At 44.5% G+C, this 15264-nt stretch overlaps 1 protein-coding gene across 3 annotated transcripts in view; it reads right to left on the bottom strand.

Moving 5' to 3' along the window:
- LOC138201080 (sodium-coupled neutral amino acid transporter 3-like) overlaps positions 1-15256 on the bottom strand; it is a 36705-nt gene extending 21449 nt beyond the window's left edge. Inside the window, exons 1-3 of one of the 3 annotated variants that reach the window (XM_069154211.1) lie at positions 15049-15256; positions 1329-1555; positions 7-39 (exon numbers count right to left, since the gene is read on the bottom strand). In XM_069154211.1, coding sequence (XP_069010312.1) covers positions 7-39; positions 1329-1465 — 170 coding nt within the window. In that variant the 5' untranslated portion in view covers positions 1466-1555; positions 15049-15256. Of the gene's footprint in view, positions 1-6; positions 40-1328; positions 1556-13679; positions 13805-15048 lie in introns of those variants that run through there. The other 2 variants (XM_069154220.1, XM_069154231.1) reach the window with 2 other exon arrangements.
- Between the last annotated feature and the right edge of the window lie 8 nt (positions 15257-15264).

The raw sequence follows: 15264 nt of genomic DNA, 5'->3' as shown, positions 1-15264 counted from the left end.
ACATACCTCGCATTCTGAGCACTATTGGCTACAGCCTCCCTACACGCAGCGCGGCGAGAGGTCATCCATCACCCAACGACAGCACAAAGTGGAAAAACAACACCCACAGTCATAAGATAATAAGAGCAGCAGTGACACAGAGAACGGACCGATCATGAAATATCATCTGCACCCTGGAGAGAGACGCTTCAATTAAACCATCTTTTACAGCGATACGGGATGCAGCAGATATTTATACACAAGCAGTGACGTGATAATCAGGCATCCAGCTCTCTGTTATCTGGTAAGTGAGGAGGTAAATGGCACTTAACGGATGCCGGTTGTTCCTGCGAGCCTTCGGTTACGTGACTGTAACTAATGACAACGCTGCAGGCCGACGCAATCAGTCACACAACAACGCACACATATTAGCTGCTGTGCTGAGTCTCTCCCTGATGTGTTGTCCAGTCTGTTTCTAATCTCTGAGGGTGACTGGAGTCCAATAACAGCATGTTTTATCTGCTCTCTGTTAGTGAAGGTCAGGTCTTCTGATGCTGGTAAACTCAGAATAATTGGAGACCTGCGACTGACTGAGATTTCTGTTCAGTAAACAGCAGCGGACCTCGAAAATAAGGTGTGTTGGGATGTTTTTTGAAACAACAGCAGCCTCTGACAACTACGAAGGAAGCAACTGTTGCATCTCAATTTCAAGGACGAGTGTTCGGCGGGCTGCATCTCCACGACGTGACGACATCAAATCCCGCCGGAGGACTGTTCCAACGTCGAGTATCTTTCAAGATATTTACAAAGTACTTCATTTAGAAAAAAAAAAATCCTCAGCATCAACAATCCTTTGCATAGGCACAAGGGTGGGAGCTTTTTTGATGACGCACACCTTGAATATAAAGATTCACAGCAGTGGGTGGTTGGAACGCTCTGATTGGCTGAAAGGAAGGAGTCTTTCAGACTTTGAGGGATTTAACCTGAAAGGACTCAAACAAAGATGCATCCTTGAGATTAAGAAACAGACCACATCTGAGGTCATGACAACGACCTCAAACTCACAGCCAGAGTCGTGACGGGCTCGAAGGCGGCGCGGCCGCACTACAGACCTGATTTAACCACGATGGAGTCACTCTGATGATCACGTGAAGGAACAGAAGACACTGAGACATCGACATCCAGAGAAGAGCTGAGACGAGTTCTCCAACATGCAGTTTTGCAGATAAGGAAGTCAGTTTGTACACTTTCTGGAACACTGATCGTTAACTTCCTGTGTTTTAAAAGCCTTGTTGTAGATCTGTAGACGTGACATCAGTGCACGCTGTAATAATTACTGTTATACTCACTTTTCACCGTCCTCTGCCGCCGGGGATTTGGCCGATGCCGTGATCTCCTCCCCGGCCTCGTGGCCTTTCCCGTTAGGAATAGCGTTCACCTCCGCTGGGCCCGTGTCCACCGTCTCGGCCGGTTTGTCCTCACTCATATCTGCTCCGGTACTCTGTCTGCTGAGATGTGCTGCAGGAACACTTGGCGAGGTCCTCCAAGAGTCACGGTTTTAGTTTCCTCTTCAAATCTGTGAGAAGAAGAAAAAACAAACACAACGTTAGCGTCGCAATTCTGCAACGAAACGTGCCGGTGCAGCTCAGCGTCTCTTTTTACAGCCTTTCAGGTCAAAGACAAACATGAGGAAGAACAATCAGTCATCTCATCGTTCTAAAATCAGAGCCGTGGAATAAATGAAAGGATGCTTGGTTGTAGAACACAGACGGAGACGTAACGACGGTCTCTGGACAGAAACCAGGACACTTAAAGAAGAGGGCAGAGGACCGACGTGACACCTGCCTCTATGGACGTTGATGACGGTTGTCATTCAGTGCCACCGGTTGCGTAACGTTTAGTGCGAAGCTGACATTGTTTGACACGTCTTTGTTGTGACAACTTAAATATCCCGTAACCTCTGACTCCGACTGGATCCACAGCGCCACCACTGATTTCTGTCTTCTCAACGACAGTCAGTGTCACATGTTCCCGGCAGGTTATGTGATTAATGTGAAGTTGCAAATAACGGACACATCTCAGACAACATCTCCGTTTGCATTAAAAGTGACATAATTACCTGAATGACAATTAATGGAAACGAAAGAAGAGTTTTTTATTCTGACAGTGAAGACGACAACGAGAGGAAGCAAAAACCAAAAGCGTTTACATTTAATTCAATATTTTTTTTAATAAAGCTTACGTCGTGCTGGCGGTCCGAACGCAAACTGCAAAACCACTGAGTTCCTCTCAAGAAAGTCCTGAAGTCCTCCTGAAATAACTCGTAACAACTTTGGAGATTCCAGTTTATATATTTTTTTGTACATTTTCTTCTGTAACCTGCTGCAAAAGTACACAGCAACTCCCCCGAGAAAGCCGACAGCGAGTAGAAGATTAATTGACACATCAACCGACAGGACGGCGCTCACAGGAAGCAGAGCTTCGAGTCAGCCATGACACACTGGGCTTTGCATCGGGGCCTCTATTTCCTGGGCGTCCTGCTGCGTTGTCCGAGCAGACCAGCTGTCTCGTGGGGCCCAGAAAGACCCCTGTGACATGTATCTCCTGGATGCCGTTGACTAAAGCCCCCTATCTGGCGGACCCTGAATGATCTCCTTTGCTCTGCTGCATAAACCGCAGCGGAGGCTATAATAGTGACCACGTTGGGGGCCGTGAAGGAGGAACACACAAACCCCAGCACAGAGATAAAAGACAAGAACCAGCCAGGACCAGCTACCAACCAGTTCGAGCCGTCTTTGTGCCTCCATTTTTCTGCTTGTCACTTTTCTATTGGTTTCCTCTTTTATTGAGGGGGGTTCAACGCGGGCACAACGCTCAGGGTTTTCTGTACTACCACTCCTGGCAACCACTCAGCTGTCCCCGGTTCACCTCCCGCCGGACTCTTTTAATTGTAGCTTCTTGTAAAAATATCTCGGCACATCAAACACGGTGCGAGGTGAATAAAACCCCGGGTCTTCGGCGAGCAGTTCTCCGAACCTGTCCGACCGTCCACGTTGCTGTGAGCTCCGCTGCGCCGCCGGGCCTCTCGGTGTCTCTGGCTAAAGCCGGGCAACGTGGTCGGGCAGCAAAGCACAGTGCACAATGGCACATGTTGTGCGGTTTCCTGGGAACGGGTTGGAGAACAGTGCAGCTATTGTGCCAGGCATCATTATACTGCCGGGGCCCCCTTGGCTGTAGTTCGCCGGGCCACTCGAGGGGCTGAAAAGGTATTTCACTGGGCTCTAATTGAAAAGACGCCACCTTGAATTCAACAAATGCCAGTATCCTGTATTCATGCACGGTTGTAGCCGAGCTGCTGACGGCAGCGATGGCAGAGGCCGGGCCGCTCTCGTGGGACAAATCACTGCACACAACCAAGCTGCCACTCAGAGAGTCTACAAATCACAGAGAGGTTGGTGGGAAGGAGGGGGGGGGGGGGACAATGCACGATGGGCTGTCCAGCTACAAGGGTTCTTCCTCAATGGCCTCGAGCAGCGGAGCTTGAAATGTGAAGACCCGACCGGCCCGGTTGTGTCCTCTACAATCATCATGTTCAATAGCAAAGGAACAACACGACATCCAGTCATTCAGTCACAGCCTCGTATTTTTAGAAAGCTTGCTCTCCCCATTCGTCCGAGTTTGGAACAAATGAAGGTGAAACGGAGGCTGCAGAAACACAGCTCCTTAAAAAATATGACAAAGCTTTGGATGCAGAAATACTGACTCATCAGGAACTATTCACCAAACAAAGATATTTGTCCTGAAGTTTACTTGAAGCCATAAATATCTTGGAAAAAGCACACACAGGGTCATTAGATACACGGTTATTTATCTGACAAGATATTTAAACTATAAAGTGGATTAAAGCAATTTCATCAAATTTGTTTATGCATTTCAAACTGTGTCTTTACCTGAAGTCATAATATCACCACAGGGTGAAATGCATTAAAATACTTTACGTTTAGAAGCCACCACAAATAATTAGAACCAAGACCATGAAGAAACGGTTGGTTCTCGTTGCCGAGGCGTCAAATACGGCCGTTTTGTCAAAGCCGCTGGCGTCAGCGCCACGACCACCCGGCTCGGAGACGCTGGTCATGTGACCGAGACAAAAGTACACGTAGGAGGACGGATTGGTCGGATTGAAGCAACGCAGGAAGTTCACCCGGGAGACCGGAGAGGGAGTCCGTGAGAAAGGAAAAGTTGTAACGCAAGTTTCTTTGTAACGTAGATAAAATAACGTACCAACATCAAATTACTTATTTTAACCCACAAAACGATCTTTTCTGAATCCAAACCGAGCAGTTTTGCAGCCACAACTTTCTGCGCATCTCTGAATCGCCAACAGGCTGCAATAAAACAAGCGATGTGACGTCCTGGTTGGACTTTCAGCCCCACAGATCCAAACCATTGTGTTCTGAAACAGAAGTGTTGTGTGTTTGAACTGAAACGCTCTGTTGTCTGCAGACACGATGTCATGCTAACACATATTCTGTCTTCACGAGTAACTGCAGGTTACGCTGATTTAATTTTTATTTTCCAAGAAAATCAGGACGAGGTTTTGAGAATTTCCAAGATTATTTATTTTATTAATGCACAATACAACATTTTCTGCCTCAGTAGAGCTCTTTGTCACAAAGAAAACCAGACTTTTCTAAAGAACAGATGCAAGAACTGCTACTATAAATAAAAGCATGGTTTTACAAAATCAATCAGATGTAAAAATGAAGATTATCTTTATAAATAAAGAGTATGCTCAGGTTGTGATGCTCGCGGTGGGAGGAAGTGAGTGTTTTCACAGCGACAGCAGAGACTGTTTATTCAAGTCCTCGTCCAAAGCAGCACCTCGGTTTGCCAACACACAGCGAGAGTGTGAGCCTCGTTGTTGTGAAGGCTCTGACGTCAGCAGCTCCTCGGAGACACGTCACCCCGTCAGGGAGGGGGGGGGGCATTTTCACTCATTGTTATTCTTATACTGATACCTGCAGCGAATCACACAGATGATTCATCCTCACTCACTGCCATGTATTCGTGTTTCCAGTTCATTCACTGAATACTGTCATTAAATGTGTGAGTGTGTGTGTGTGTGTGTGTGTGTGTGTGTGTGTGTGTGTGTGTGTGTGTGTGTGTGTGTGTGTGTGTGTGTGTGTGTGTGTGTGTGTGTGTGTGTGTGTGTGTGTGTGTGTGTGTGTGTGTGAGTGTGTGTGTGTGTGTGTGTGTGTGTGTGTGTGTGTGTGTGGCTGTTTATGCAATGAGTAATCTCAAACTGTAATTCTGCCACTTCTGACACCACTTGATGTCATTGCAGTCAGATACTTTTTCTTAATTGCGTCCCCAGTGAGGCTCTCAGACTCTTAATCTGCTGAAGTATGCGTGTCAGTCGTTGATTGTTTTTTCCATCCGGGTCCGTCGATGCAATAAAAGGAGAGTTTACGTGTTTTAAATGTCAACAGAGAGCCTGAATAATCTTTTCTGATGAAGAATTTCTCTTAAAATCATCCATACTGGTCATTTAAACCTATTTCATCACAGCTATTCAGACAAATAAAAATAAAAACTCACTTCATAAATTATTTTTTTATGGTGCTAAAGCTGCCAAAATGTTTCATATTCGCTGTATTGGAAATATGACAGACAGCATCCAAAGTAAATTCCTCTTCCTCCCTTCCTGCCCATGAACAGAGAGCGATTTCCTGCAGTTTAACAGATTACACATGACCGTAGTTTCACTGATGAGCTGCTAATAAATCCATCAGCGGACATTTTATTATAAAAGTGAGTTCAGGATGGGCACCGCTGACAGTCAGGATGACGGTGGATCAGATTAGGGCCCGAGCAGGGAATCAGGATCAAACCGCTCCAGTTGCACCCTGTACTCCAGCTCCGGTATAAAAATAGCTGCAGAGGAGTGAATAGTTTCGACGCAACCCGACGTCATGTCACACACACAAAGCCGTGTTTAAAGTGTTTCAGCTGCAACAGCAGCAAACACTCGACAAATGAATCCAGCAACCATCTGCCTGATTCTGGTTCTTCACACAAGGATGAACACTCAAAAATACACGATTAAACAGACACACACACACACACACACACACACACACACACACACACACACACACACACACACACACACACACACACACACACACGACTCCAAACAGCTCCGGGCAGGAAAATAAAGCTCATTACAAACGTGTCACTGATACACAGAGATGTTTACTTTTACAGATATTTTATGTGTTTCTAGACATAAAGAGACAAAAGAGATGCTCAGATCTTTTTATTCTTACTTAGGAATAATAATAATTCTTTATTAACAAATTCTAGGGTTCAACTCACCCCAGGCCTGTCAATCAAACAGACACGCCCCCAAAAACAGGTCTTCTTGAATCTTCTTTTCTAATGAATGAGGGATTATTTTCAGATGGACCTCCAGAAAACTAATAAGAAGGAGTGACTTTAGCTAACAACACCGAGATAACTGATGGACACATTTTATTCACTTTGGATTTGATGAGAGAAGTTGAATGGGAGTCTATGGAGCCGGAGGCTTTTTGGAGCCGACCTCTAGTGGCACTCGCTGGTATTGCAGCTGAAGACACTTCTGGATCGGAACCATTTTAGAGACCTGAAGCTACAAACCTTTAATATCCAGTCTGTAGTTTTATATCCAGTCTGTGGTTTTATATCCAGTCTGTGGTTTTATAACCAGTCTGTAGTTTTATATCCAGTCTGTGGTTTTATATCCAGTCTGTGGTTTTATATCCAGTCTGTAGTTTTATATCCAGTCTGTAGTTTTATATCCAGTCTGTGGTTTTATATCCAGTCTGTAGTTTTATATCCAGTCTGTAGTTTTATAACCAGTCTGTGTTTTATATCCAGTCTGTAGTTTTCTATCCAGTCTGTGTTTTTATAACCAGTCTGTGTTTTCTATCCAGTCTGTGGTTTTATATCCAGTCTGTAGTTTTATATCCAGTCTGTGGTTTTATATCCAGTCTGTAGTTTTATATCCAGTCTGTGGTTTTATATCCAGTCCGTAGTTTTATATCCAGTCTGTAGTTTTATATCCAGTCTGTGTTTTTATAACCAGTCTGTGTTTTCTATCCAGTCTGTGGTTTTATATCCAGTCTGTAGTTTTATATCCAGTCTGTGGTTTTATATCCAGTCTGTAGTTTTATATCCAGTCTGTAGTTTTATAACCAGTCTGTGTTTTTATAACCAGTCTGTAGTTTTATATCCAGTCTGTGGTTTTATATCCAGTCTGTAGTTTTATATCAAGTCTGTGGTTTTATATCCAGTCTGTAGTTTTATATCTAGTCTGTAGTTTTATATCCAGTCTGTAGTTTTATATCCAGTCTGTGTTTTTATAACCAGTCTGTGTTTTCTATCCAGTCTGTGGTTTTATATCCAGTCTGTAGTTTTATATCCAGTCTGTGGTTTTATATCCAGTCTGTAGTTTTATATCCAGTCTGTAGTTTTATAACCAGTCTGTGTTTTTATATCCAGTCTGTAGTTTTATATCCAGTCTGTAGTTTTATAACCAGTCTGTGTTTTTATAACCAGTCTGTAGTTTTCTATCCAGTCTGTGGTTTTATATCCAGTCTGTAGTTTTATATCCAGTCTGTGGTTTTATAACCAGTCTGTAGTTTTATATCCAGTCTGTAGTTTTATATCCAGTCTGTAGTTTTCTATCCAGTCTGTGGTTTTATATCCAGTCTGTAGTTTTATATCCAGTCTGTAGTTTTATATCCAGTCTGTGTTTTTATAACCAGTCTGTGTTTTCTATCCAGTCTGTGGTTTTATATCCAGTCTGTAGTTTTATATCCAGTCTGTGGTTTTATATCCAGTCTGCAGTTTTATATCCAGTCTGTAGTTTTATAACCAGTCTGTGTTTTTATAACCAGTCTGTAGTTTTCTATCCAGTCTGTGGTTTTATATCCAGTCTGTAGTTTTATATCCTTTCTGTAGTTTTATATCCAGTCTGTGGTTTTATATCCAGTCTGTAGTTTTATAACCAGTCTGTGTTTTTATAACCAGTCTGTAGCTTTCTATCCAGTCTGTGGTTTTATATCCAGTCTGTAGTTTTATATCCAGTCTGTAGTTCTATATCCAGTCTATAGTTTTATATCAAGTCTGTGGTTTTATATCCAGTCTGTGGTTTATATTCCAGTCTGTAGTTTTATATCCAGTCTGTGGTTTTATATCCAGTCTGTAGTTTTATATCCAGTCTGTGTTTTTATAACCAGTCTGTAGTTTTATATCCAGTCTGTGTTTTTATAACCAGTCTGTAGTTTTATATCCAGTCTGTGGTTTTATATCCAGTCTGTAGTTTTATATCCAGTCTGTGGTTTTATATCCAGTCTGTAGTTTTATATCCAGTCTGTAGTTTTATATCCAGTCTGTGGTTTTATATCCAGTCTGTAGTTTTATATCCAGTCTGTGGTTTTATATCCAGTCTGTAGTTTTATATCCAGTCTGTGGTTTTATATCTAGTCTGTAGTTTTATATCCAGTCTGTGGTTTATATATATATATTTATATATATATATATACATATATAGATATATATGTATATGTATATATATATATATATATATACATACAGCCTTTACCACTTATTTACCAGAAGTCAGAGCTCCTACGTTCCTGCACTAAGCTAGCATGTCAGACTTAACCTCTCATTAACGACCCAAACTGACAAAGCAGCAGAGCATTACTGGGATTAATAGTTTATAATTAGTAACCTTTGTATTATAATCCTTTACACTGCTTGTTGAATACCTCTTTTCCCCAGAATATTATTTAGGAACAGAGAGCAGAGGCTGTTTTGGATACTAAAGGCAGAGTCTTGCTCCTGTAAAGCCGGTTGTAGTTGCTGCACGCTGCCTTTGTGGGGCAGCAGAGGTTTTAAATCCCTCTATTGTAAGCAGAGTACGAGTTTCGTGTCTCTATGACTTTGAAAAGCGTCACAGCTGCTGTGCATTTAACTCTTAACAGGAACGGAGCATGTACAAGAGAGGAAAATCATCCTTCAACTGTCTCTCATTAGGCCTCCTTTTCCCATGATCCTCCACTTCCTGCTCCCACTCTCTTAGTCTCTGCAGCAGGCCACGAAGCACCGCTGTGATTAGCCAGCAGGGAGAATAAGAGATTAACTTCTGACTAAGAGTTTTGTATGTCAGCTTGTGAGATGCTCTTCATCTCCAGGATTCCTATAAGCTGCTGAGATGCACACGTCACAGACGATGACACCGTACAGGAGGAGCCTTTCAACATCCACCGTGTGCTGGAGGGTGTTATCGAGTGTCTCAGGCCGAATCTCTAATCCTGATTATTCTGTATGTTTGAGGCAGGGAAAAAAAAGGCCGTCATCATTTGCTGATGATTTATAACATTTCTCAGCAACAGATGAATGGTGACGTGTGCGAAGTGACGGAAGTGTGAACTGTAAGTTCGTTATCTTGCTTCATATTCAGCACATAACACCTCATGATGTGCAAACACACATAAATAGACAATCTTATGTCCAAATTGTGCAAATGTATTGACAAAAATCACCACACAGATTTTGCAAAATTAACAATAACAATTAAACGTGTGAGAGTTGCTCAAAGGTCGTTCAGTCAAACCAGATTCGGTTTCCGATGCTGCAAATGAAACAGGCTGGTTCAGGTGATTTTCTGACCTTCCCTTCATTTATCGGTCACATCGTCCAATCAGAGCTCAGAGCTGCTCACATGGGGAAATATTGTCACGTTAAAAAGTGGGCGAAACTGAAAGGAAACCGTTTCACATTTAAAGACGCCACCTGACTGGATCTGACTGCTGCACTGTTAAAGTCTGAGATCTGAACTTATATTTGATCTTATTTCATCCACTACGAACCATCAGCCAAGCAAAGGTAACGCAGACGACAGTCTGTCTCCTGCCCTCGTTCACATTGAGCGTTGTGCATCTGATGGATGAAGATGGAACAATTTCTTCATCAATAATGTTTCAAAATAACCAAATCTGTCCTGAGACACGAACCCGACTGAAACCTTGTCAGGACTTAGTGTCGACTAGGAGACCTTGACAGGTGATTATTTTGTTTCCATTCAACTGTTTTTTGAATTTGTGCATTTTTTCCGTGTGAGACCAGAAGTGACGAAGCATCAAGCGCTCGGTCTCCTGCCCGGCTGGCGAGCTGCTGCTCGAGGACGACGGATGTCCTCACCTCAAGGTGAGACCCGGGACCGAGAGGGAGGAGAGAGCACCAGCCTGGTGACTCACCAAAAAATGAGATTTATTTATAGAAGCTCACAACACTTCCTGTCACTGTGGCTCAACTCCAACACTGGACCCCCCACAGACAGAAAGGGACAGTAGAGCAGAACCACAGCAGGGAACCGGCAGAGATTAAATACAAACAGTAAAGGAACTCCAACGTACTGCAATCCTCCACGGAGACGTTGTTTGCAACCAGATTCTGTGCATAAGTTAAACAGAATTGTGTTTCCCATGTTCATGAGAAGAGCCCATGTGATTGCCCCCCCTCCCCCATATGCTCACCATATGATCGGCGTTAACATATTAGCTGAACATCCAACCATACATGAACTTCCGTGACCTCTGACCTTTCTGTCAACGTCAGCAAACACGTCACGACTCGTGAACTCAAGGCTGATAGAAAATTTAGAGTTCGGAAGTTGTGAATGCCACAAGAGGGCGCCGTTCATACGGACTCTTCTCTGTACATGAGAAATACGACGGCATTTGTTTTAAACATTCTTTAGTTTTGCACCCGCTGAGTGTTTAATGAAGTCCGTCGTACTACGTTTCCCCACCGATGTGTTCCAACAAGCCCCGCCCACCTGACAACTAAATATGGACGTGTGTTCAGAGCAAAATTGTAAACTGTGGTATCTATTTACGATTGCTGCTCGTTTTCTTTCTTTTTATGGATTGATTTTCAAAAAAATGTGTTGATGTAATTCAATGCAATCTCTCTTTTCGTGCACCCGTAGCTTTTTCTTTAAAGGTGTCACATTTTCTGATCTGACCGAGTCCTAATAAACTGCGTGAAGATGATTAAATCAGCAGAGCTCCTCCTCTTATTCACACAATCCTTTATTAACCGCATCTGAATTCACCTTGAATGAAGGTCAAACTGCGACTGGATGTAACGCACACACTTCTCCAGGCGTACAGTACAATTATAATTCATCTGTGAAAGCATTTAAGTGGTTAAATGCGTAAAAAGCAGAAATGTTATTCAAGGCTTGGAGGATGCTGAGTGGCGTGTTGCTCCTGAGGTGATGAGCCGCTCTCGAACATGTTTGACGAGTTAATACGTTTCATTACAGACTCACGTCCATGTCAACAGCCCTCTGATGGAGAACAAAGCGTTCACTCCGGATGTGATCTCAGCCCCGCGGCTGCCTGCTTCACACGCTTCACTCTTCGCCTCACTGAACATCACAAGTTAGGATTTTTGCAGATTTTACAAAGAACACAAAGATGTTTTACTTGTAGTATAAAACTGAGTGATGCAGCAGTTTGAATGTCTCCTCTCACTCTCAGAGCGGGTTGGTGGTGAACTGAGCTTCTGCTCAAACCGGCCACCGGGGGCAGGCTACGACTAAAGCAGCTTGTTGGATGTTAATTGTACAGAGTCACACCTCCAATTCAGAGCTTCACCTCCATCACCACAAACTACAAACCAGCTTCCAAAAATAGTTGTGATGCTGAGAAACGTCAATCTCTTAAGAAAAATATATGCTCCTTTTAAATTTGATGGCAGCAACACAAAACTAAAAACACTAAAATTTCATTTGATATGTTGTTCTATAATCCACCTTTAACATACCAGTATTACTATTAAGAGAAACATTATGAATTGCTGAGACAGAGATGAAATTCAGATTTGGGTTTCCCCAAAAATGTGTAATTTTACTATTATGCATAAAATAAAATGCAATGTGCACAGAAAATAGCAAATATTTGATCACTTGACAATCAAAATAGTTTAAAATACTAATAAATCTAAACTATGAAAAATATATAAAAGATATAAAAGGATATACAACTCTTTGTTTCCACCAGGTTAAGTTGATGTGATTCAGTTGCACCGTGGCTCCAGAAGCAGGTCGTCTCCAGACTGAACACAGAGGACAGAAACTGTCCCTCCATGCAGACGGTCCTTCCTCATCAATGCCAGCTCTGTCTCCTCCCCATCATGTGCCCCACAACAAAGCTTGACCCTCTGCTGGCTTCTGCAGCGTGTCTCTCTCCTGTTCACTCCTCATCACATGGGGACGGAGGTGGGTGGAGGATGGGGGGTGCATCATGGGGACGAATGCATTCACTGAGCTGGAAGTACAACTCACACAGTGTTTAACCACCACCGGAGACATTGTGCTTGCTGACTCTGTCACATGCCACGGAGCCAAGAAAGTCCAAATCAGGACAGAAAGCCGCCGACGTAATCAGATCAATGCACGACTCATCAAATCCTGCACAGAAGTACAACACTGAGGAGACATGAACTCTGACCTGCTGAGGTGAAATGTCCTTTCGAAAATTCAACGGAGTCCTACAAGTGTCTGCAGCCCGGACTCTGCCCTCTGGCAGCGCTCCTTCACAGGGAAGTCGGGAATTTTTTAAATCCCGCTGCACAAAATGAGGCGTGCCCCTCTGTGGCCTTTTCCCGTTACACACTCACTGTACGGTTACGTAACACCTCCTCAGGCCTCCACGCAACGAGCAGCACACACATCAAAGATATTCAAGACAACAGCACCGGGAACCACTGCACGCCCAATAACACAGATGATGTTATACATGCAGATGGTAATCCAGGGCAGGAATTTCAAACCATATAAAATTAAAATTAAGCAGGAGGCTGCTCTCAGGAGGCCTCGACATGAGATGCTCCTCGATCTACCGCTGATTACTGGACAGCTCGGTGTTGAGGGTGCAGTAATTCTCCTCCACTTAGAGCTCATCGATCCAACAGGCCGGTGCTTATTCTGAGTGCTGCGACCTCATGCGAGCTGCACGTCCACCGTGATATCCCTCAGTGTGTCCTCAGACACCGAGGGTCTTTAATAATACGGTGGTATGACTGGTGGCGAGCCCGCCTGCCTTTATAGAGATCCATATGATGCCTCTACAGAGCACCAGGCTGAAACTAGCAGATCTTGTGTCTCCCATCTTTGTCCGTTTTTAAGGACCACAAAGTAGATCATAGATAAAAACATGCAACAGTTTTGTTTGTAACACCAGAGAGAGGAAAAGGTTTTCAGCAAATCCTTCATTTTACCCGTAAAAGCCCCGTAAAAGCTCCAGACCATACAGAGTCTCATGTCCCTTCATAGTTTAATACCAGTGACAAAGTCCCAGCAGGGCGTCCCTTTCTTCTCCCACTCAACTACATTTCTCTCTAAGACTGAGAAAAGCTCTTTATGTTTTCTTTTCATTCCTGCAGACCAGGAACCGCAGCAGGATCCGAATTTATTTCAGAGAGCTTTGATCCGGTTAAAAACAAGAACTTGGCGATTCCCCGAGTCTGTCTGCTCTCATAACGAAGTACAGGAGAGGAGACGTCGACAGTCGTCATCTTCAAGCTGCAGGCTGAAGGAGAAGAAACGCTCTGGAGGAGACGACCGACGGACTGACCTGGGATTCATCATTTTACTCCTTCCGTGTCGCTCCAACTCTTCCCTACTTTCCTTGTCAATCCATACATTTTGTAATCAACCTGAGAGGGATGACATTATCTTTCCAATCTCCAACCCAGTGATGGTACACGTCTGCACGTCCACGTCCACACACACACGTGGACAAATCCAATCTGAGACAAACGGAGGATCTAATCACACACAGCAGATCAAAACCTCAGATTTCATTTTGAGATGCAGAAGCACACACACGCACGCACGCATGCACGCACACGCACACACGCACACGCGCACGCGCGCGCGCACACACACACACACACACACACACACACAGGCCAGAGAGAGGAGGCAGACGTGAGCTGCCGCCTGTCAGGTCCAGCTGTCACCGTCTCACCTGCTGCCACCAGCTCTCCCAGTGAGTCATGGAGGAGCAGCAGGGTCTCTACAGAAACACGGTCGTAGCCAGCGGACTGTTTCACCACCTTGAGCCCTGCTGGATGTTATTCTATGGACGCACACAGGACAGTGGAGTATCAGGCGTTGCATTAAATCAGACACAAGTGTTCTTATATCTGCATACGATGCGCAGCCTGCTGTCCTTCCTCTCGACCTGACGTCTGACCTACAGCCTGATTTTCCACATCGGGGCTTTAAAGAGCAGCAAACAGGAAGACCAGACGGCACCTGCAGCCACGCGGTGACACGGTGGGCGCCGACCGGTTCATTCCTCCCCAATCTGACTCAACAAGACGTGCAAACGTAAAGTTAAACCATGAGAACCTGCAAAATCCGAGCACGGTGGAGACCCAGTCAGCAGCCAAAGCAAAAGCATTTCAATCCTGATCCGGAGAGCTAAAAGAAAAGTGATCCGTGGAGGGTTAGTTTGAGCTACAGGTCAGAAAGAATGAAGTGAAAAATATGAATCCCATCAAAAAGAAGTGGTTCACTGATTTCACACTGGAGGGTTCCTCACTGAGCTGAGTGATGCTGAGAATGTATTCTCTCCAACAAGGAGTAAACATGTAGTTAAGCTGTGGACCAAGTATTCATTCCTGCAGCTTTGCATGAAGAAAGTCCTTCCAGACGGACTGTGTGGAGTCCTAAAGGGTGGGGGGGGGGGGGGGGGTCTGCACACATGAAGCAGATCAAGTGCAGCCCGTTAGTAATGTCACCTCTCCGTGAAACGTCCGAGCAACGTTTATCTCGACCTGACTTTTACTTTGCATGGCTGCTCCCTTTGTGTCCGCGCGACAGCCGACGAGCACATCCATGTTCAAACAGCGTCGTATGTTCCAGCCGCGGAAAAGTTCACCGCATCATGAAGGCTCACACACATCGTGGTGAAAGAAAGCCTGCAGCAGCCTTACCAGAGCAGCGCCGGCGTCCTCCTCCAACTCCAAATATCTCCACAGATGTCTCCTCGGCTCTGCTGCGTCCGACCTCCTTCCCTCCCAGCTGCCTCTGTCATGTGTTCCCTCTCAGCTGTCCCCCTAATCTCCTCCAGAGCGGGATGTGAACGGAGAGTCCGGGTTCCGCCTACCGCACGCACGGAGACTCGGTCCACATTATCGTTGTGTTTAGGT

The sequence above is a fragment of the Embiotoca jacksoni genome, unplaced genomic scaffold (assembly GCF_022577435.1).
Source record: "Embiotoca jacksoni isolate LCO1_2020_lvr unplaced genomic scaffold, fEmbJac1.0.p SCAF_1, whole genome shotgun sequence".
Classification (NCBI taxonomy): domain Eukaryota; kingdom Metazoa; phylum Chordata; class Actinopteri; family Embiotocidae; genus Embiotoca; species Embiotoca jacksoni.
Note: the sequence above shows the minus strand (reverse complement) of the source record. Positions and strands in the feature narration are given on the sequence as shown.